Source organism: Schizophyllum commune, assembly GCF_000143185.2.
Source record: "Schizophyllum commune H4-8 unplaced genomic scaffold SCHCOscaffold_4, whole genome shotgun sequence".
NCBI lineage: Eukaryota > Fungi > Basidiomycota > Agaricomycetes > Agaricales > Schizophyllaceae > Schizophyllum > Schizophyllum commune.
Window position 1 is genome coordinate 315,021 of NW_026089541.1, and position 20,273 is coordinate 335,293.

The 20,273-nt window shown below is 56.1% G+C and overlaps 12 protein-coding genes across 12 annotated transcripts; all 12 read left to right on the forward strand.

Moving 5' to 3' along the window:
* The first annotated feature begins 198 nt into the window (after positions 1–198).
* SCHCODRAFT_02212202 (uncharacterized protein) lies at positions 199–1,040 on the forward strand. Its single transcript, XM_050342085.1, has 3 exons — positions 199–568; positions 619–818; positions 869–1,040. Exons 1-3 carry the CDS (start codon positions 370–372, stop codon positions 1,001–1,003), a joined length of 534 nt encoding a protein of 177 aa, XP_050200871.1. The 5' UTR covers positions 199–369; the 3' UTR covers positions 1,004–1,040.
* Positions 1,041–1,140: 100 nt separating this feature from the next.
* On the forward strand, positions 1,141–1,823 carry SCHCODRAFT_01347807 (uncharacterized protein). Its single transcript, XM_050341483.1, has 2 exons — positions 1,141–1,299; positions 1,358–1,823. The coding sequence occupies exons 1-2, from the start codon at positions 1,153–1,155 to the stop codon at positions 1,562–1,564; spliced, it is 354 nt and encodes a 117-aa protein (XP_050200872.1). The 5' UTR covers positions 1,141–1,152; the 3' UTR covers positions 1,565–1,823.
* On the forward strand, positions 1,181–2,063 carry SCHCODRAFT_01037821 (uncharacterized protein). Its single transcript, XM_003032429.2, has 2 exons — positions 1,181–1,299; positions 1,358–2,063. The coding sequence occupies exon 2, from the start codon at positions 1,617–1,619 to the stop codon at positions 1,821–1,823; it is 207 nt and encodes a 68-aa protein (XP_003032475.1). The 5' UTR covers positions 1,181–1,299; positions 1,358–1,616; the 3' UTR covers positions 1,824–2,063.
* A 1,383-nt stretch (positions 2,064–3,446) lies between these two features.
* SCHCODRAFT_02686174 (uncharacterized protein) lies at positions 3,447–5,798 on the forward strand (the record flags this gene model as incomplete). Its single annotated transcript, XM_003032430.3, has 3 exons — positions 3,447–3,466; positions 3,517–4,121; positions 4,159–5,798. The coding sequence occupies 3 exons, from the start codon at positions 3,447–3,449 to the stop codon at positions 5,796–5,798; spliced, it is 2,265 nt and encodes a 754-aa protein (XP_003032476.2).
* Positions 5,799–7,044: 1,246 nt separating this feature from the next.
* Positions 7,045–7,924, forward strand: SCHCODRAFT_02617315 (uncharacterized protein; the record flags this gene model as incomplete). The annotated part of the gene is made up of 2 exons (XM_050344801.1): positions 7,045–7,123; positions 7,182–7,924. 2 exons carry the CDS (start codon positions 7,045–7,047, stop codon positions 7,598–7,600), a joined length of 498 nt encoding a protein of 165 aa, XP_050200873.1. The 3' UTR covers positions 7,601–7,924.
* A 1,434-nt stretch (positions 7,925–9,358) lies between these two features.
* Positions 9,359–9,609, forward strand: SCHCODRAFT_02495338 (uncharacterized protein; the record flags this gene model as incomplete). Its single annotated transcript, XM_050343018.1, has 2 exons — positions 9,359–9,422; positions 9,470–9,609. Coding segments are annotated over 2 exons (204 nt in total), but the record flags the coding sequence as incomplete, so codon positions are not given.
* A 16-nt stretch (positions 9,610–9,625) lies between these two features.
* On the forward strand, positions 9,626–10,095 carry SCHCODRAFT_02571132 (uncharacterized protein; the record flags this gene model as incomplete). The annotated part of the gene is made up of 2 exons (XM_050343840.1): positions 9,626–9,773; positions 9,830–10,095. The coding sequence occupies exons 1-2, from the start codon at positions 9,635–9,637 to the stop codon at positions 10,093–10,095; spliced, it is 405 nt and encodes a 134-aa protein (XP_050200875.1). The 5' UTR covers positions 9,626–9,634.
* Positions 10,096–10,332: 237 nt separating this feature from the next.
* Positions 10,333–10,665, forward strand: SCHCODRAFT_02473201 (uncharacterized protein; the record flags this gene model as incomplete). The annotated part of the gene is made up of 1 exon (XM_050342715.1): positions 10,333–10,665. A coding segment is annotated over one exon (333 nt), but the record flags the coding sequence as incomplete, so codon positions are not given.
* A 2,323-nt stretch (positions 10,666–12,988) lies between these two features.
* On the forward strand, positions 12,989–15,244 carry SCHCODRAFT_02676674 (uncharacterized protein; the record flags this gene model as incomplete). The annotated part of the gene is made up of 4 exons (XM_050346714.1): positions 12,989–13,017; positions 13,218–13,811; positions 13,868–14,283; positions 14,461–15,244. 4 exons carry the CDS (start codon positions 12,989–12,991, stop codon positions 15,132–15,134), a joined length of 1,713 nt encoding a protein of 570 aa, XP_050200877.1. The 3' UTR covers positions 15,135–15,244.
* Positions 15,245–15,420: 176 nt separating this feature from the next.
* On the forward strand, positions 15,421–15,857 carry SCHCODRAFT_01279090 (uncharacterized protein). The gene is made up of 2 exons (XM_050341369.1): positions 15,421–15,705; positions 15,758–15,857. Exons 1-2 carry the CDS (start codon positions 15,491–15,493, stop codon positions 15,783–15,785), a joined length of 243 nt encoding a protein of 80 aa, XP_050200878.1. The 5' UTR covers positions 15,421–15,490; the 3' UTR covers positions 15,786–15,857.
* A 120-nt stretch (positions 15,858–15,977) lies between these two features.
* On the forward strand, positions 15,978–16,628 carry SCHCODRAFT_02497084 (uncharacterized protein; the record flags this gene model as incomplete). The annotated part of the gene is made up of 4 exons (XM_003032432.1): positions 15,978–16,076; positions 16,135–16,211; positions 16,265–16,329; positions 16,381–16,628. The coding sequence occupies 4 exons, from the start codon at positions 15,978–15,980 to the stop codon at positions 16,626–16,628; spliced, it is 489 nt and encodes a 162-aa protein (XP_003032478.1).
* A 640-nt stretch (positions 16,629–17,268) lies between these two features.
* On the forward strand, positions 17,269–20,003 carry SCHCODRAFT_02617328 (alpha/beta-hydrolase). The gene is made up of 11 exons (XM_050344802.1): positions 17,269–17,404; positions 17,465–17,580; positions 17,647–18,017; positions 18,070–18,148; positions 18,196–18,389; positions 18,480–18,743; positions 18,799–19,030; positions 19,082–19,212; positions 19,272–19,368; positions 19,421–19,544; positions 19,600–20,003. The coding sequence occupies exons 1-11, from the start codon at positions 17,276–17,278 to the stop codon at positions 19,894–19,896; spliced, it is 2,034 nt and encodes a 677-aa protein (XP_050200879.1). The 5' UTR covers positions 17,269–17,275; the 3' UTR covers positions 19,897–20,003.
* Positions 20,004–20,273: the final 270 nt, after the last annotated feature.

The window sequence follows — 20,273 nt, forward strand, 5'->3', positions numbered from 1 at the left end:
CGCAGTACAGATTCCGTGTGCTGATCTCCTTGAATGAGCACATACGAGACCCTTCGCTGTGCCCCGCCGCTGGAAAAGTCAAGTTGAACATCGCCGAAACGTGAAAGTCATGCGGGCTGCATGTGACCGGGAAGTTAGAATCAGACGGGGATGGCAAACAAGGATCAGGATCTCTCCGTTCTCGTCGTTGTCACCGTCGTAGACGACAGCGGCAACGGCGGCGGCACCAGGGATGTACGCCTAGCGTCTACTCGAGGCTTTCTTCACTCGTTTTCTCTGCTTCTCTCGTTTCTCTCCCGCGCGAAGGGTTACTTTCAAACTCTCCCCTTCCCTTGGACCGACGATCGACACGAAGACCTTCGGGACGACATGGCCTCCGGCGCTAGAGCGCATACGACCCATCATCTGCACCGGAGGCAACCTCGCGCAGTTCGTCGCTGTTGTTCCCATATTGCGCCCTCGCCCTTCGCAGACAGCTGTCGTTCAGGAAGCTCTTGCGCTTCAAGTATTTCATCTTGGGGTCTGTATACCGTCTTACCTGCACCCGACGAGGAGGTATACAATGAAGGTGCGTTGAGAACTATGCTCATCCTCCCATATTGACCCCCCCCCCCTCAGTATTCCCGCCGAACATCGCACCAGCATATATCAACTTCGCTGCCATCCTCGAGATACTCGTCAAGCCGCACCATCTACACATAGAGAAGACATCATCATTCGCCCTGGCGTCTTGCTCGATGCGTCACCATCCTTGTCCTCAACACTCCACGATCGTACGCGACGCGTACTTGCAGGCTACCCTCGCGCCATGCGCACTGGTCAGAGCCCCACCTCTCCGCGAGATGAACACTCGACTCACGAAGCACAGGCTCCCTATTCACTGGTCTTCGGGCCGACGAGGACGAGGGTACGGCCTCGACGTCCTACCGCGACGAGGACATCGTCGCTTTCCTCGCCTTGCGCCCACGTGGATTTTGTGGCGTCGCGTCTTAGGCGGAGGTGAACCTGGGCGAACAGATGCAGAAATCCAAAGGCTCGCCAGCCACGGCTTGCGCGACCTACATGTGCCATGGTGTCTCAGCTGTAGGTCAAGGAGAGCTTGAGGTGAGTTTCACGTCTTGAAGTCGCGTGCTGATCAACGTGACCCATAACATGTCCTCTTTTGCCGACGTTCGTGTGCATGACTCTGTGGAAGGTTCGCGTTCTCATGGCTTTGCGGATATTGTTTCCGATCCGCTCTATGTAGCGATTAGCGATTCTATCCGCGTCCAAAACTGCACTGAGTCGCGCTCGCAAAGGGTATGTCACGCTAAAGTACCTTCTGCGTGAGCTCCTCCGGCTGACGATCCATCGGCAGGGTCGACATCCAGTCCAACGCCAGCTTCAATTCTCTATGCTCGTCCTTATCGTCTACTGTCTCTTCCTGTGCGCTGGGGACGTGTACAACGAAGGTGAGTACCCGTTCACGGCCGTCGCGCGCTCATCAGTTCTTTCAGATTTCGACCCCTTTCGATGTTGCTCCCGGGGACGAGTCTTGTGCAAGTTCGCGGTCTTCTGCCTCTGACCCTTGGGTAGGTCATCAACGCTATCAAGTGCACCAACCGCTGTCTTGGTCGATGCCCTTCAGCTCTTGCTATGGGCAGTGTCATGTACTTCGGCGCCTGCCGTCCGAAGACGGTATCAGCGTCGACCTCGGCGCGGTCGTCTCTACGGCAGAACGCGCGAGCTCTGCTATTTGCAGCCTCGCAGCCGTGCTCTGTGGCACTCTCGTCGGGCTCTGTGGCACTCTCGTCGGGCTCGGCGGGGGGATGACCGTTCGTTGAACGAACGAATGATCTCGGTGCTCATACATGCGACTTCGGCGCCACTCCTCTTGGCGGACCTGACTGTCCGTCTCCCAGGCGAGTTGGCTTGTGGTTATAGAAGGTAAAGTGGGCTGTGGTTTGCAGGGACAGGTACATGGCGCGGTGAAGATGGCGGCTCGGCGACTGGACTATCGCTACGTAGGTAGGTGACACGCCTGTACCGTTTTGCTGAATGTAAATATACTTGGTTGTATGTAAATCATTTGGGTATCTTGTCAGTCGAGTTGTGGGGTAAGATCGCTATCTTAAGGATGCGAAGAGAAAGACCTGGCTGACGGCCGTGTATGTTCTCCCGATTATGAATGCGGTACTTGAGCGTAAGGTGCTTCATCATCAGAAGTAGGTCGTTGCACGGCGTCGCCGCCATGCATGTCGGGCGCTGCTTGACAGGCTAACTATTCGTATACTTACCTCGGCGCAGCGTCTGAAGGTTTTTGTAAGTGCACGTCTCATCGAAGCGTAGAATACTACGCTCACAAGCACGATAGGTCCGACGTCCGTGGCAAGCGTCGAGTGAAGGACCACCTTCGTGGTCGTTGATGAGTGCGTTCGTCGGCGTTATGTTCAGTTCTCCTGAGGCGTCGTATGAAGGGCAAGCGCACGATGTGCTGAAGCGTAGGACACTGCGCGCATGGATCCACTCGTCAGGGCGGCCTTCGGGCGAAAGGCGTCATGGCGTAGGACTGCGAGGTGTACCGCCTTCGCCGTCATAATTTTTCGGGCGTTAGAAGAAGATGCTGATCAACGCGCTGCAGGTGCTTAGGACCTCTGCGAGCATATGCGCAAGATCCAAGACCGGGATAGTGCGGAAGATTGGCGACGGTGCGAAGGGCCGAGGCTCGGCCTGAAAAGCTGGTAAGACGGTCACAGACACGACGATGCATCAAGAAAGGCGGACGTTATACAATGCGACTCCGTAATCAAGGGCTCAGGGCGCCCTCTCTGCGCACCGCCACTCCTCCCTTTTGATGCTAGGACGTCTTTCTGCGCTCGCGGGCTGTGCTCGGGCAGATTGCAAGGTGTCGGAGGATGTTGTGTGCGGTCGTAAGCAGTGCGTTCTCGTCCTCCGGCGAATGCATCCGATGCTAACCCCACCTTTAGGCGTAATCATGAATATGGGCATCTTTCGCTCATCGGAAATAATGGTACCCTGATTTTCTAGTGTGAAGACCCCCGCACAAATTGCACGCCTCATGGGGGTGTCTGCGGATAAAGGGGAACGTGTGACGGCTGGTCCGAGCTCATTGTTCGGCAAGTCCCGCGTATTCTGCGACCGTACATATAAGATGACTGAGTATGTTTTCCCTTTCGTGCAAGTAACACTCTGATGCTGATAATATTGTAGAATATGTGTGCCAAGTTTGAACGCGATCTGCCGGGCGCAAGAACGTGAATGAGCGAAATCGGTAAATGATGATGGTAAACAATGCTCAACACGGCGGGGTTTTATTCGCGTGGTCATCCCTTTCCGTCCTTCTTCAGACTCCATCGCGACCGACTTTTCGGTCTTCGTTCCTCGCTCTCGCCGTACGCATCCACCGACCAGGGCATAAGTAGAGCGCCGAGCTCGACATACTGAAGATGGTTGTCCGCGGTGAATGGTGTGTGCTAATACCCTCTGCCACCGATGTCCTCCTGACTGTTCCCGCAGCGTCAGAGCTCACCAAGACGCTGGAGGCTTCTACGCCAAGGAAGACGAGCGACACTTCGCCGACCCTTTGTTCACCCCGCCGAGCTCGCCATCGTACCAACAACACCCCACGCCATCGTCCACCGCGGTCGACTCACCCCCAAATGTCCTGTCTTCCAGCACGTCCGCATCTGAGCAGAGCACGCCTACCTACACAAGCATGCATCTTCCCCTCGATGCGGACGAGGTCAAGACGAGCGACGCTTCGAAGAACGATGGCGAGGTCAAGGGCTTGAATCCGGACGAGGATGAGGATGCGGATGCAGAAGGCGAAGATGACGACGGCGAGTGGGTCCCAGCGATCCAAGGTGGCCAGTTGCCCTCTTCGATACCCCAGGACAATAGCTTGCAACCCACCCTCCCGCCATCCTCCCCGAGTACGGCGGCGCACTCAGCATTCATTGCGACGCTTTCGGAGACCTCCCGCACTCAGCTCGTCATTGACAACGCGTCAAACACGCACCATCAGCATTCCAATGCAGAGTACACTGCTCGTGCAAACTGCGCGGACCTTTCGGTCAACTGTATCGGGACTGAGAACGACAACGCTATCAGGCAAGTCCATTGTGAGCATCATGTAAATCATCTGACCGTTTCGCAGAGCCATACAACCGGCCATTGCCGGTCACGGCGTCGCCGACGTCGCCGACGCCACTCAGGATGCATTGAACACCGCCAATGTCCTCAACACGGGTACGCACCGTGAGGGACAAGATGCGGGGAGCGTCGCGCCATTCCATAACCTCGACATATCCTTGTCGGATCTGCCGGCCAACCCAGATGTATGGACGACGACTCAGCCTGAGCGTTACGCCGACGTCTCGTCTGCACTTTCCACCTCGCTTCGATCGCCCTACTCCTTCACGGAAGAGGAACTACCTTTCGGCGCGTACGATGCGAGCGGCACTCTACCGTTTTTGGGCGCCCAGCGCGGCAGCGGCCAGACGGTTTTCGGATCTCGATACGAGTCCCACCAACAACTCTGGGATAACATGCACGCGCACCAAGTCTTTTTATCATCTGGAATGCAGACTGCGCACGCAGGATTCGGTCGAGCTACTAGCGCGGGCATCTTCTTACCCACCGACCCTTTGCACCACCACCGCGCGCCTTCGGACCTATCGAGCTACATAACTCCTCCGTTCGTCCATGCTCGCAGCGCAGCCCCGGCTGGCAACGCCATCCTGTCCTCGCGCGACGCTCAGAGCGATCTCATCTTCATACCATCGACGTCGTCGAGCCCTGTTTCCGCACTGCCGCAGTCTGCGAAGGGCAAGGGCAAGGCGATCGCATCCAACACCGAGCAAGGTCCTAGCGATCACCCACGACCTGTCGCGAAGCTTCCCTCGCGCTCACGTCTCAGGACCCAGGCGTCCTCTCGTCGCACGCAAGCTGCCGCCGCGAACGTTCCTCTGCTCGACTTCCAACGCCAAGAGGTCCACTACGGGCATGGGCAGACACAGGCGAGCGCCGGCCCCTCGCGTCTTCCCACCCACCCGTCGAGCACGCATACTCCCATGACAATCGCGCCGACATCCCCAAGCGCGGCTACGGCGTCCTCACCCTACTATTCTTCCTCCTTCCCGTCAACATCTCGGCCTGCGGGGTCTTGCGCGCCGTCGACCACACCAGCCCCTCCGACGCAGCAGGACTACATGTCGAATTTCCGCGTTGACATCGACGAACGCTTACCTGCGCCTTATGTCATACACCCAGAGACTGGGGAGCTGCAGATATTCGTCAGAGACTGCTGCTGGGTCGGACCCAACGGAGAAGTGTGTCGGCATGATTATCAGCAAAACGTCTGGAGAAATGGCGACATGCGAAGGACGGTGTACGCGCACCTGCTTGTACATAAACGCACTCCGTTGGCGAACGTGTATCACCCGGAGAAGAACCTCAGACTGGGCCCGCACGGGAAGTCAGGGTCGAAGAAGGCGAGGGGGTCCAAGGAGGCGCTAAACACAGACCGGGACCGGTGTGAGAAGGGCGAGAAAGACAAAGGAGACGAGCGGAGCCAGCAGAAAGGGCAGGAGCTAAACAGCAGTCAAGCCCGCGGCAAGAAGCTGAAGTGCTGCTTGAGAGACCCCAAGACTGGGATATTTTGCGGGCAGGAGTTCACGTACGGGGAAATATCCGGCCACGTCTGCCGTATCCACTACGACATGCCAGAATGGAGGAAGCGAGGATGCAACTCAGATGCTGATGCTGATGACAGGCCTACAAAGAAGGCTCGTACATAGCTCAACTTTGGTGTGCACGCGACTCCAGTAGTCGCCGTACATACCGAGGAGACTCGCTATAGCGATTCCCCCATCGTAGCTTTTGTTGTCTTTGTACTGCGCCCCTGATTTTATTTATCAGACTGAACTGGAATTTGTTGAATTGACGCGAGTCGTTCATTCATAAACGAGCCAATACCCCGTATTACAGCATCGCCGCTACTGAAAGAAATACATTGCCACTTTTCTCGTTGTTACTCTCGCTGGACTTGCGAGAGACGGCTGGTCCGCAGAGGATGAGGCAGCGGAAACCTGCTTCTGTGGTACCGTCCAACTTTCGTTCACGGGTTCGTCGCTGACCCATCGCATAAACACTGGCTCTCAAGCCCACCTCCGCACCCGGCCTCGTCGACAGCTTCGTCTGCAACCACAAGATCACCGCCTCCGTGTTTACCATCAACTTCACCGTTGAGGACGCATACCTCAAGCACTTCCGCGGGCAAGAGAATATCAGCATGTTAAGGCAGTTCAAGACTGTCGCGCACGCGCACAAGATGACGAAGCTCGGTTTACGGGACGTTGATGCATCGCGTGGGCGAGGGATTCCCGTGGCAGAGTACTCTGAGAATCGGCACGGGGGAAGACTGTGCGCTGCATGAGACGAGGCTGCTGCCAAAAAAGATCCCTTTATGAAGGAGAGAGTAATACCAATGACGATTGAAGACTGCGCCGTCGAATGCCTCATAATTTAAGTTAAAAAGAAGGGGTGCTCAATGGAGGACTGCTCGACAGCTTGAATACCTGATCCCTAGCGTCGCAGGAGGGCTCACTCTCAAGATAGTCTTGACTAGAGTTCAGAGGCAGTGCGGTCTGCTCGGCAATTAGCGAAAACTTCACACGCCCTGTCGGGCGCTTGGTGGTGGTCGATGAACTAGGGCTGAGCACCGTACCCGTGGTCACGGCACAACGGCACCGTGGCACGGCTACGTCGTCCGTGCCGCTAGCGCTTGAGCCTGAAGGTCGACGGCACGGGGACGGTCACGGAATTTGCCGTCGGAGACCGTGGACCCACGGCCGTCACGGCCGTGACACGTCCCACGGTTGAACTTGAACACGTGCAGATCCTTGCCCTTTGAAAATATGTGCTCATTCGTTGTCATCTGTATGTCAATAGCCTCTATCCCTGAGCCAATGGGCGAAAAAATAATCTTTCCGTTCTCATCCGTACCATCTCTCCATCGAGGCTCCGTGTCTACACTCTGTTGACATGGAGTCATCCGTCGTGCAGCCACCCCTGCCGCCCCTCCCGGCGTACACGGCAGATATCAAAAATCCCAATGCTTCCCGTGAGATCCAGAATTACTCACATACGTTCGCCGCTGACAATGAACTGAATGCATTCAGTTACCGAATACACGCGCGGCATGATGTCGCCCACCCACAAATCGTCTATCGCCGGCCGTTGGGGAGCGTGGTTTATATTCTCTCTCTTGCTTGCCCTCGTTCCACTTGCGGGACTGGCCTTACCGCTCGCTCTTTCCGGAAAACGCATCTTTGGCCCCCAAATAAATACCATTCAACTTTCCTTCGCTATAATACTACTCTACATCGAGCTCCTTGTTGCCATCTTCTCTGCCATCCTTTTTAATTTCCCTCATTTCTTCGCATACCACCGCATATTATCAGCCGCTTGTCCTCCTCGACGACATCGATCGCACTGGTCATTTATGTCTCTACGACGTCTTCAAAGGCTCATTCGGGCGAATCCCTATTCGATCCTTTTGCGTGGGACACAGGGCAGGACCACATCCTTCGGTGTGTGATCAGTCACCCGGATTCACCATATTTACTCACGTCTCCTTCAGTCGTGAACTCGACGACAACTGTCGGGCAGCTTCAACAACAGCTCCTCGCGAGACATTACATTCCCGATGACTTCTGGGCCTACCGCCGGGCCGTGTTCATTAAGCCCGGGCGTCTCCTGCCTCTGGGCTCTTGGGAGACCATGGCCGAGATTGGAGTAGGGGCTGGGGCTCACCTTGAGCTTCGTTTCCTACGCATTGGTGGAGATCCTGGTGAGTGCTTATATCTTTCCTCTGCATTCAAGTGCTGATAGCACGGCAGGCTCTCCTTCGACAAGCACAGACACTGGGAGTACGAGCAAGCTATCAGGGGATTGTGACAAGCCAGGTGCGTAGTTGTGGTCCGTGATTCAGCTCCGAACCTTATTGAGGCTTGCCCCATAGCGCAACATCGTAGGAAGGAACGGGATGAGGACGAGGACGGCGAAAGCCCCACGGCGTCACCCGATGGAGTCATCAATCGCTCAGATGCCCGCCCGAAGAAGCGACAGCGCAAGGCGGGCCCCATTCACGGCGACGATGCCGAATCTGAGCTCGAAGAAGATGAGGACTTCGTCGACGAGGAGGCTGACTACATCTCCGAGTCCGAGGATTCTGACGGCGATATTGAGATACTTGATAATGAAGAGGTAATCTTGCTTCGTGCGTCATCGCTTGTTTATGACCTGACCGTTTTTCAGCTCGCCGAGATCCTTCCGACCAAGATTTCCGATAGCAAGGGCAAGCGGAAGGCTGCGGTCAATGCTGGTGCGAAGACCAAGAAGAAGAGGCGCCGAAACAAGACCAAGGCGAACGCGCCTGTTCCCGCCCCCGCTCCTGCTCCGGTTGGTGGCGGTAGTGCGGTGAAAGGCGCCACCGGGAGTGGCGGCACGCGTGGGGTAAGTTTTCTCTTCTTCCTACCATCTTCCCGGTCGCATATGCTGACGTCTTACTTGTTAGCGGCGCCACCCCATCTACCTATTCTTCGAACAGGTCGAGTACAATGCTCACGGTCAACGAGGAAGTGAAGGCTCAACGCACTGGCGCTTCTGTCATGGCAAGCGCAAGGTTCACACCATCACGAAGGCAATGAAGGGCAACAATAACGGTACATTCCCCTTATTGCATCGTGTCAACTGAGCTCATCAGGTCTCAGGTCTCGTCGCACAACTCAAGAGCGAGCCAAGCCTTTACCTCCTCTACGAGCACATCAAGCAACGCCCTTCGCACGAGGGCATATCTGCAGAGGAACGGGACCTCGCATCGGGCAAGTTACCGATGACAGACGACATCGCAGCCCAGTATGGCGCAAAGCTCGATCAACGTCAGCAGAGCATCAAGAAGGCGTTCGAGAGGCAGCAGGCAGCGCGACAGGTGCGTCGCAAGGCATGGTTCCGCATCATGTACATACTTACACTCACGAAGGAGCCTTGGAACGAGAAGGAGTTCGAAGAATTGTTGACGCGGTGGATCGTGGCCTGCGACCAGCCCTTCGACGAGGTGGAAAAGCCGGAGTTCATTGCCCTCATGTCCTATGCGCAGAACCACACGCCACCGCCAGGCTACACAATGCCCGGACGCTTCACGATCAAACGACGCGCGATGGACATGGGCTCGAACATGGAAGACGAGATACGGAACATGTTCAAGGTACGTTGCTCACCGCAATGGGTTTTTCTCCGCTAATACGGACGCTAGGCTCTGGAGAGCAAGGTCGCTATCTCCCTTGACGCGTGGACATCAAGCAACGGGTATGCATTCCTTGCGATTGTCGCCCACTATGTCACGAACGATGGTCATCAAGGTGCGCTTCGCCTTGATTCAGTCTACCAAGGCGCTCACCATACCCAGAGGAGCTCCTCATCGACTTCCATGAACTGATCGGTGCTCACACGGGGGAGAATATGGCGCATGCAGTGTGGGAAACATTGGGTACATATGGACTGAAAGGCAGGGTGCGCCGTCTTCTCCTCTTCATGTATCCATGTTGATTCCCTCTAGATCTCTGCCTTCGTCATGGACAATGCGACGAACAATGACACCCTGGTTGAGGAGATTGAGAGGCTGTGCATGCTCGACGGCATACACTTCTCTGCCACGCAGGCGCGCCTCCGGTGCATGCCGCATACCATTCACCTTTCTGCCATCAAGGCTGGTACCACCTCATCACCCCCGAACTGCGTAGGCTCACAATCTTGTAGCTACTGGAAGCGATCGGTGCCATAACGCGCTCGGAGGCGGACAAGGCATCAAGCCGAACCGTCAATTATCAAGATTCTGTCACTAGTCCCCTCGACCCGAAGCCCAACACCTCCCGCAACAAGAAGACGCCCGGAAGCGCCGCTCAAGCAGTTGAGGATGATGGGGATAGCGAGGAGGAGGAGGAGGAAGGCCATGACGAGCAAGTCTCGGAGCAGGATGTATCCACAGCAGTCGGCAAGGTGCGTCATACGTCGCTATCATTGACCGTCAGCTGAGGATCACCCTCTAGCTGCGTGCAATCGTTCGCGCTATCCGCTCCAGCCCACAACGCCGTCAAGCCTGGCCTGCGGAAGTCCGATTTGTTCGCGCAAGCTCGCCATCCGAAGACGTCCGCATCCTGATGCTCATCCTCGATGTCAAGACTCGCTGGTCCTCGACTCACCAGATGCTACGTAAGCCCCGCACTCCGAGACAACCTTGAATGATTAGCTGATAACAACTTAGGTCGCGCACTCCACTACAAGGCTGCAATCAATTCCTACGTCCACCGCTTCCACGAGCTTGCCCACCTCCAGCTCACCGAGAGCGACTGGAAGGCGATCGAGATGGTCACCGGATGGCTAAAGGCATTCCGGGAGGCCACCACCGACATGTCGACGACATCGCGTCCTATGCTGTCAAGCGTACACTGCACTTTCCGTACGCTGCAGCTGCATCTCAAGGACGCGCTTCGACAACTGCCGAACACGGCACCATCACGATTGCGGAACGGACTTGTCGAGGCGCACGCTAAGCTTGCGGAGTACTACACGAAGGTGGATGAGTCCTATCTGTATACATGGGCAGGCCGTATGTTGCTCTACCGGTTCATCATGCTCGCACTGACCACTTTTCAGTGCTCGACCCTCGTATATCCTACGAAGGGCTCAAACTCGACTATCAAGATGACCCCGACCTCATGGAGTATCTTGAGGATGCCAAGTCGAAGCTTCGTGAGCATTATGAGGACAAGTACGCGAAGAAGACCACTGCCTCGAACTCGACAACCGCGCCGCCTCCCAACAGCACGACCCCCTCGACATCGACATCCTCCGCCCATAATCCAAACAATAGCTCGCCACGAAAGCTCAAGATCGGTGAACGTTATCGCCGCGCGCCGCCTGCTGTAATCGACGAGCTTGAGGAGTATTACAAGATGCCTCCAGAGGATTTCGATGCCTGTGATCCTATCCAGTGGTGGCACGCGCACCGATCTCGCTTTCCTAGGCTCTACCGTCTGGCTTGCGACATCCTATGCATCCCAGGTACGCTTTGAGCACCGTCAACTGTTTGTACACCTTGCTCACGGTGGGTTAGGATCCGCCGTTGCCGTCGAGAGGGTCTTTTCTGGAGGGAGGGACACTATATCTCTGCGTCGAGCAAGCCTAGCTCCTTCGACAATTCGTGTTCTTATGCTGGTCAAGCACAAGCTTAGGCTCGAACGTCGGGCTCTCGAGATTGCTGATGGAAAGTATATTGTTTAGATACTTCTTACAAACACATCCTCGCCATTGTACTACCCTACTGGCATGCTAATGTCCGTGTTGCCGTCGACGGCCGTGATAACCGTCTCCGTGATCGAGCCGTGCCGTGCGAGGGTTGTGGGACGTGCCACCCGGTCCGTCGAGCTCACGGCCGTGCTCGTGGTATACCGTGACCGTGCTTACCGTCGCCGTGCCACGGACGGTGATCAGTCCTACGATGAACTCGTCCTTCCGCGACAATGCCTTCGTCGGATCCTTCAGGTCCTTGAGCGAGAGCTTTCTCATCTATCATCTGGCACGGGAGAGAGCTGAGTGAAGCGCGACCCACGTCACATCGGTCTAATCTCCTGGTCGTGCTTGGAGGCGCCGGCGCAAGCAGTGTATCGTTCGTTCAGCGCAGTCTTGAGGGTCCACCTAGCGCTCGGTGGGATTGAACAGGAGAGGGGAAGGTCCTGGTATAGCATGTGCGTTGCAAGTCTCCTACTTACTTGGCTTGGACCTGACAACGATTGCAGGATGATCGGCTGCATGCAGCGTGACCGACGCGCGAGGCCATCAGTCTTACCGCTCGAAGAATTCCTTTTCATAGTCCTCCGAGGAAAGGGAGAGCCTCGTACCCAGTTATATGACCGCCTATGTACACGCCGCACTTTCCGATGATCGGCGAGAGCACCCACGTCCCTGTTACTGCGGAAGGAGGTCGGGGCGAAAGAGACCATCCTGCGTTTCTATCAGTACACTCGCGGGCCGAATCTCCCCTCTCTATCCCCTTCACCTTTACGCGATCATCTTGAGCAGGCCTCTCGAACGACTGTCGAGGCACGGCGCCCATGGTGTAGTACGTCTGTCCGTGTCCGGCTGCGTGCTGCTATGCGTGTTGATCACCCATTAGGTTCTTTTTCTTCGTCTCAAATCGGACAGAATTCATTGAATCTCCGAGGTACACTGAAGGTCGGCGCTTCTCTGTTGGTCGCCTGCGCATGTTTGGTCCTCACCTTGAGTAGCTCAAGCATATCAAGACGCAGGTCTCGAGGGCATGCATGCTATGTCAGGCGCGGAAGAACGAGCATTAGAAAAACAGTCCTATGGACGGTACGCGACTCCGAGCTCTCTAATTCGAGCGAGGTAGGTGAGTAGCTACGTCTGCACTTATGCTACACACTGGAATGCATATATCTGTTCTCCCTTTGCGTGTTGTGAATGATTACGGGCGAATCCCATGACGCCCTTGTAAGAGAAGACTGGTCGGGATGAGTGGAGAACCTCGCTCAGGATTGTGAGTGCTCGACATTCGAGGGTGAAGACATGGCGCTCACCATCTCGTCAGCGTCGCCAATCACCGCGGTAGCAGTCCGAAACATCTACGAATGCGAGCTGTGAGGAGTCGGGCATGACAAGGCTTTCATAAGCGCCAGGTTACGGAAGCGAAAGGGCAAAAACCAATGCAAGAGACGCCTGCACGTCGAAGGGCATCTGCCACCGCGATATAAAGAGGCCTGGTACGTATATCTCTTCTTGAACCACATACCCTGTTGCTCAAACTTTGACTCAAGCTGAGACAGAGCTCGCAAACGTGGTGCCAACGTGACCAGGCCATCAAGGACTAATTCCAGATGCGCAAGGGAGCAGGTAAACAGCGAACAACATGTCCGTTTATATCGGCAATTCCCGCGTGTTTGTCTTCATCTTTCGCACTCACATACGCCTACTCTGCTTCTTGTCTCACCACAGCAAGCGCGGGGTCGCTCACATTCAGCGCGTGAGGTCTCTGAGATTAGTGAGGGGCGTGCATTAGGGTGGCGTGGTCGACTCAGTTCATTCGAGGTGCGTGGTCGATGCACTTGCCTTTCAGCGGTCTCTGACGGCTCTTGCAGTATGATTTATTCCGAGGATAACTCTTCCTCGCCGCACGCGGACTGGGTGGCGCTCCAGCAATGGATTAGTGGAGGAGAACAAACGTCGCTCGTGCACTCATCGACCTCGTTGACAGCCTTTGGCTCACCACCGGAGGCGTTTACCAAGGCTTTCGACCAGTTCAACCAGAATGTCGCCGAATGCACTCACGACGCGGGTGTGGAGGTCGCGACTCTTGAAGAGGGACAAGACGAAGACGCCGACGCGGAAGGTGAAGAAGATGACGGCGAGTACGTGACGATGGCGGCCCTTGGCCTTCACGACGACGAAGCCGACGCGGAGGGCGACGAAGACGACGGCGAGTACATGACAGTGGCGAGGTTTGGACCCGACAAGGACCGCGCGATGCAGGGCGACGCGCATGTTCTTTCGAAGACTCATCCCAAGATCGACGCTCACCCGACCATTCTCTCGCGGGCCGAGGAATCCTGCGTCGAGGCTATGGCCTTCCAGAACCTCGACGCGCCAACCTCGAGCACGTCGAGCTTCGCTGACGTCGCTGTCAACAATGGGAATGGCGCCGGCGTCAACTTCGAGGCTTTCTCCCAGTGCGGGTAAGGTTTCTCTTCTCTCTTCTCGTATTTGTTCAATGTCTGATCCATCCCCGAAGGGCGCACGATAACGAACACGCGGTGCCGCCAAGAGCATTTTCTCGGGCTTCCGCGGACGCCTCTACGCTGTCCATATTTTCTCCGTGGACGAAGGAGGACCTTCAGCCAATCCTGGATAATGATATTCTCTCAGCGTGGCGCGCAGACTTGGGCAATTTCTATCCAGAGCTCGCTCCCAGTGGCGACCCTGCCGAGTCAATGTTCATGGACGCTATCATGGAAGAGCACGAGGGCCTTCAAGGCAATATGCAGCTCGACGCCCGGCCGACCCTCGACGAGATCAGCCAAGCGGTCGACAACGATGGCCGGCCATCGACGGCTTTCGTTGACACTGCCATGCATTCGGTCGCGTCGAGATATGGGCCTCTCCCTCAGCAAGTGTCCAACGACCATCATACGCCAAGGAGCGATCTCGGTATGCCGAGTACTGTCTGCTCTGCGCTTCCGGATTTTGGCCTGACTCCGACTGTAGTCATACCAATGAAGCGAAAAGTCTCATTTGACAGGGAACATACGGATACAAAGCATCCTCGCACGGATTATCACGCGAGCTCGAGGTCCCGAACGACGACGTCTACGACACAAGTCCCAGTCTACGTTGCTCGGGACAATGTTGGTGCTCCGGTGTCCCTCGGAAGAGACGACATGAGCACTCAAGGAACTACACCCGCCCAGGCGACAACAAATACCCCTCAGGACGAGAGCGCTACAATGAGCGCGAGCACGGCTCCTTCTGCCCAAGGATCGTCGACCAACCTATCTGCAGCACCATCGAACGAACAGTCGAACATGACGATAGAACTCGAGGATTATGCTCCAGTACCCTCGACCTCAACGCCAGTCACCTTCACGTCTACTATCGCGACGTACGACCTTCCCGCGTCCCTTTCGACATCCGCGCCTGCGCCAGCAAAGCATCGCGTGATCACCGAATGCGAGTACCTTGAAGCGAACGGCGAGAGATGCGGTCACCCTTTCGGGGTCGACATCAATCAGAACCAGTCTATGCGCGAAGTCGTCAAGGAGCACATCCGCGAGGTGCACCTCAAGCCCGCCGTCGCTGCAAACCTGGGGCGGCCCCTCGACAAGATCAATCACAATGAGGCCAATCCGACGAGGATCGAGTGCAGGCTGTTGCTGCCGACTGTGGTCAATACCCCGTCTACGCGGAGACTGACGGGTGCGTGCGGTAAGGAGCTCAAGTACAAGTCAATGCTGGGGCATATCGACAGACACTACGGATATCAATCGGGGCCACGCATGTGAAGATAGTTCCGCGGGCCGCAGGCGAGGGAACTTCGACGAGGGAGTGTTTAGTAGTTGTAGGATGATATGGAGTAGCTGAAGTCCCTTTGGAGCTTTCAAACAATGTCTGCAGATATATGTAATTTCTAGAGCTCTGCTCGAATTATCTTGGTTGGAGCAGTTCGTGTTGCAAGAGGATTCGAACATGCGAGCGGTCGGGTGGTGGTCACAGTCACATTAACGCGGGACAAGCCTAACGTTGCTTGCTTTCGACCATCGCGAAGGTTCGATCCGTGTACCGTACCGTCACCATCGTCAGTAGATGGCACCATACAACTCTTTGTGTAACGGGGTCCACGATCCTGAACTCGCACGGGATGATCGCGCAAACTATCGGGCGCAGTGGGTGCTGGACATCGACGCGTATGGTCGTCAACGTCATCTTGCTCGTCGACTTCGCCGCCATCCCTTCTCACTGCGCGTACACTGAACCTCAGACCCACGGAAGCTCGCATTACTGTGGGAACGCAAATCACACAAAAGGAAACCCGCATAGGCTTGCGGCCGGACATATCTGGCGGATCACCGTGAGGTATGTCCGAATCGTGTATCAGGTGCATCAGACTGATAGACGGTCTCCCCAGTCTCCAGCTCGATGCTCTCGACGCGTAGCTGCTACACTTCCGTCAGGGAGCATAAGCTCCACTTTCGTATGATACGACTGTGCGAGGGACCCGATGATGTTCACAGCGACCCACCATGCCGCCGCCATAAAGGTCGACCTGGGTTCGACGTCTTCCAGCAGCTCTTTACGACCCGTCTCTTCTTCTACGTTCTTCGTCTACCTAATCTCGGTCTCCTGCTATGCTCGCCCAAATCTTCGCTGTCGCTACCCTCGCGCTCGCTACGCTCTCCAACGCTGCGGCGCTACCCAAGCGTGCAGTCACTGTTGATCCCGGGAAGGTATGCACGTCTTCCTGCTCTACACGGGATGAGTACGCTGACGATGCACCTGCTATAGTGGTACACGCTGTCCTGGGACGGCATGCAGTACCTCGACTCGACGAACAGCGTGCTCATGATTCAACAGCACAACAGGTATGACATGGGTTATCTAGTCGTTCGACTCCCCGTTGATCGAGTAACTCCAGCTTCGACGACCTCGACAAGGGCACCGACAAGGGCGTCCGCTTCCGCTTCCCCGATGGCCTCCCTGGTGAGTTCGGTCCTCAGCTCTTACTTTCGCTCCGCGCTTACACCTTCACAGGCAAGATCGTCTGCGAAGCCCACAATGACCATTTTGTCGGCCTCGCCGAGGGCTCCACGCCGGTTCTAAACCAGTTCGACACCTTTCAGAGCGAAGACCGCGCCGCGACCGCCGAGGCGGGCGACAAGGGCATCATCATTCACTTTGGGGACAGCTACTACGGTCGCACTAACGTCGACGGCAACCCAGTCTCAGAGAGCGAAGCGCAGGAGTGGGACGTCCGGGAGATCTCGATGGTCCCGCTTTGAGTGTCGCTCTCAACCGGAGGCTGTCGTGGTGGAGATGAAGATTGAAGTAACGCCTGATCACTCTGTACATTCGCTCATTCATATTTATCTATCTATTGCTCGCGTGCTCTGCACTCTGAACTATGGTCCCAGTCGTCTTGCCTCAATTCGGGTGCACCGCTCTCGCTTCAGATACTTAGGAGAAAGGTACCATTGTTCCCTCGTTTCGCCCGTCTTTCATCTGCCTCTGGTCTCGCTCGAGCTGGTGGATAGAGAGCGAGAGGTGCTCACTTCCAGGTCTTCCGGTCAACGACCATTGCTTCGAAGCTTTTTGGGCTACCGCTGCTCGTGTGGTTGCCACGTGTTTCGGGTTCTCCCGTGACACGTGAGGCGGCATCTAACGCATCTGGTTCCGCCTTGACTTCGACCACACACGACAATCGCCCCGTTGGTCGAATATGCATCTTACGATCTCAGCATCTTCATGCTTCGCGTCCTTAAGAAGGCCTGAAATACCTAGACAGCGAGCTCTTAATCGAACCCTGCTCGCATAGCAACACGAGCAGCCGTAATCAGGATCGGCGATGGCAGCTGACCTGCATCGTGGCTTTAAAGGACCATATAAAAGGCGCTCATGCTAGCGGCTTACTGCTTTTTCCCGGTCGACCATGCCCGTGCGCAGTGAGAGCAACATGATTCGGACTTTGCTCGGTTTTTCGCTGCTTGTCTGGTATGCGACGCCTTCCAAGAGTGTTAGAGGTGTGGCGCTGCTCTTCAACAATCATGGAAACTGGACGGTAAATACTTCACTTGGTTCTCTCTCATCCATGGTTAACCCGCTCATGCTACTCTTGTAGAGCTTTGCAGATGAGCCGAGCGCTCTTCTGTTCTTCGATCCCGCGACTCGGACGCAGGCCAGTTCGACATGCGCAAATCATGGCGAGGAGCTGTTGCCCATGGAGAAGGTTGCAAGGTTAGCTTCTTGTTCGATGTCCGCACGAATTGATGTCCGCACGAATCAGAGCTGACAGACTAGTAGCTTCGAGCATTATCTCGCCTACTACGAATACCAGGATCAACTGCCCTCCGACCAGCTACTTTGGGCGAACGCAGACGATCCAGTCGCGTCGAATGGATCCAAGGCGACTCTACCGACCGCCGCTAATGACCGCCTTGACCCTCAACTTCCCTTCCTCTGCACCAACTCTGCGCCGCACACCCATCGCGTGGACACAGACTTCTCTGACCATCCGCGTACGGCTATAAGGTCTGGCGGACATGAGATTACTGGCACGCGCGACCATCTCGTCTTCCGCTTCATGGGCATCCCATTTGCTCAACCGCCGACGGGATCGTTGCGCTTCAAGCACCCGAATGAGCGTGAGGCGGGCAATGTCGATGCTACAGCATGCAAGTCGAGACGCATTTGCTATCGTATGCATCCGTAATGACCTCGCTTTAGTCAAGCCGGCTTGCCTCCAGAACGGCTTTTTCGGCAACAACGACTATGGTCTCAATCCGTGGGGCACTAGCGAGGACTGGTAAGCGCACTGCCCCCTACCACGTTGTCTAATCCTGACGGTCTCAGTCTATACTTGAACGTCTACACGCCCTACCTACCGCTCAACGCGAGCTCGAAGGCCGCGAAGCCCGTTATCTTCTGGATCCACGGCGGCGGTAATACTGGCGGCACCGGCGCGGATGCGACCTTTGACGGCGGCAGTCTGGCATCGCGCGCGGACGTGGTAGTCGTGACTATCAATCACCGACTCAACATCTTCGGTGAGTTGAGCTTCCTCTTCTCCCTCGCCCTCGTTCTCTCCGTCGGCGGCTTGATAATAGTCGACGCGCTACTGACGACTACTCCGATAGGCTTCCTCGCCCTAGCAGACGACGTCGTCACCGGCAACTACGCGCTCGCGGATAAGATCGCCGCGCTCGAGTGGGTGAAGGCGCATATCGCGGACTTTGGCGGCGACCCGGAGCGGGTGACCATCATCGGGCAGTCAGCGGGCGGCTCGTCGGTCATTGACCTCGTCGCGTCGCCGAATGCTGCTGGGTTGTTCTCGCGGGCGGTCTCGATGTCGGGAGGCGCGGGGACAATTAAGACTCCGCAGGAGGGCGAGGCGTTGGCGGGTGGGCTCGCTCGTTTCTTTTGGCTAAGGACGCGGCTGATGATATGCATCCTTAGGACCTGTTATTGCTGAACATTGCCCGAACGTCAACGGCACGGAGCGGCTTGCTTGCCTGCAAGACCTTCCGGCGACGACGCTGCTCAAGATGACCGAGACCTTGTCTTCGTGGACGACTACTGACGACGGTGTATACCGCTCTGGCTCCTCGGTCGACTGCGCTGCTTCGGGAGCGGAGGGCGTAAACTCCGTGCATTATATGGCCGGTTTCCTTCCAGACGAGGGGCAGTCGTGAGTCGAGTTCGAACCCATGGAAGGCGTCTTTTGCTGACATGCTTGCAGTCTCCTCGGCGAGGCCATTGAACCGGACGCGAAGGACTTCAAGGATACCCTGAAGAAAGTCGTGAACGAGGGGACCGCCGATGCGGTCATCGACTCCGGCTTGTGGAAGATTGATGATGAGCTTACGCCGTGTATGCTCGCCTGCCGCCTGTATACGCCGATGCGATAGTTTTGTTGACCTACTCTTCAGACAATGCGACCATCAACGTCTACACCATGCAGCATCTGACGTGTCATGCGGAGGAATTCATCGCCGCCGCGGCTACGTCGAGCGCTTTCCCGTCTATGTGAGTTCTCGCTCATCACTTCTTGATTGACTTCATGTCCAACTATTTGCAGCCACGTATATAACATGCACTTGGCGTACGCGCTATCGTACTACGACCCGTACGGCCTCTGCACTTTCCCCGTCGGCAAGCCGGATACGCCCTACTACAAGTGCCACAGCGGCGATCTGTACGAGGTGCGGATCCTGCTCTTATAGAGTTCATCGACTCATCCTCACGTGTTTACCATAGGTCTTCGGCACGTACTACATCTTTGATCAGCCGGTCCGCACAACGGAGGACGTCCACCACACCGTCCTCGTGCAGGACATCCTCGGCGCCTTCGCGCGCACGGGCAACCCGAACCCGGATGCAGCGTACCTCGCGGTGCGCGGGTACGAGAGCACATTGCACGCGATGGAGAAGTGGAAGTGGCCGGCGTATACGCGGGACGGGCCGAACGTCGCAGCGTTGAGGCACTCCGCGCTGGGAGTGGAGGATGGATTACCGGATAGGAAGAGGTGCAAGTTACTGTTGAGGGTGACCTGAAGTGGAAGGTTTAGAGAACGCCCCAATGTACGCTAGGACCTTGACTTCACGTACAATACGACATTTACGACCCAGATTGAGCGAATTTTTATGCTGCATCACTCACTGTGCTCATTCGCGCTGAAGCTTGACGCTCGAGTGCGTTGAAGTTCTCAGAAGTCAAGACTTCGGGCTGCAGGCTGCGGATACGAATATAAATAAGTGCATTGTGCAGTTAAGCAGCTGTTCGTCGGCTAGAGTCCATGCGACGCCCGCTCTGATATGCCATGCACGCAGAGCGGGCAGTCGGGTCAGAGGCAAAGTAGAGTACAGTACTACAGCGGTAGGTATTGTAAGCTACACTCCCTGTAGCATCATATGATAAAGTACATGTCGTA

Excerpts from the sequence above, each read along its gene's own strand:
- SCHCODRAFT_01037821 (XM_003032429.2), top strand. The coding sequence starts at position 1,617 with ATGCCCTTCAGCTCTTGCTATGGGCAGTGTCATGTACTTCGGCGCCTG.
- SCHCODRAFT_01347807 (XM_050341483.1), top strand. The coding sequence starts at position 1,153 with ATGTCCTCTTTTGCCGACGTTCGTGTGCATGACTCTGTGGAAGGTTCG. Across the intron at positions 1,300-1,357 it reads CTGAGTCGCGCTCGCAAAGG|GGTCGACATCCAGTCCAACG; the intron begins GTATGTCACGCT and ends ATCCATCGGCAG.
- SCHCODRAFT_02617328 (XM_050344802.1), top strand. The coding sequence starts at position 17,276 with ATGCCCGTGCGCAGTGAGAGCAACATGATTCGGACTTTGCTCGGTTTT. Across the intron at positions 18,390-18,479 it reads TCACCGACTCAACATCTTCG|GCTTCCTCGCCCTAGCAGAC; the intron begins GTGAGTTGAGCT and ends CTACTCCGATAG. Across the intron at positions 19,213-19,271 it reads TGATGATGAGCTTACGCCGT|ACAATGCGACCATCAACGTC; the intron begins GTATGCTCGCCT and ends CCTACTCTTCAG.
- SCHCODRAFT_01279090 (XM_050341369.1), top strand. The coding sequence starts at position 15,491 with ATGATCGCGCAAACTATCGGGCGCAGTGGGTGCTGGACATCGACGCGT. Across the intron at positions 15,706-15,757 it reads ATCTGGCGGATCACCGTGAG|TCTCCAGCTCGATGCTCTCG; the intron begins GTATGTCCGAAT and ends CGGTCTCCCCAG.
- SCHCODRAFT_02212202 (XM_050342085.1), top strand. The coding sequence starts at position 370 with ATGGCCTCCGGCGCTAGAGCGCATACGACCCATCATCTGCACCGGAGG. Across the intron at positions 569-618 it reads CGAGGAGGTATACAATGAAG|TATTCCCGCCGAACATCGCA; the intron begins GTGCGTTGAGAA and ends CCCCCCCCTCAG. Across the intron at positions 819-868 it reads CCCTCGCGCCATGCGCACTG|GCTCCCTATTCACTGGTCTT; the intron begins GTCAGAGCCCCA and ends CACGAAGCACAG.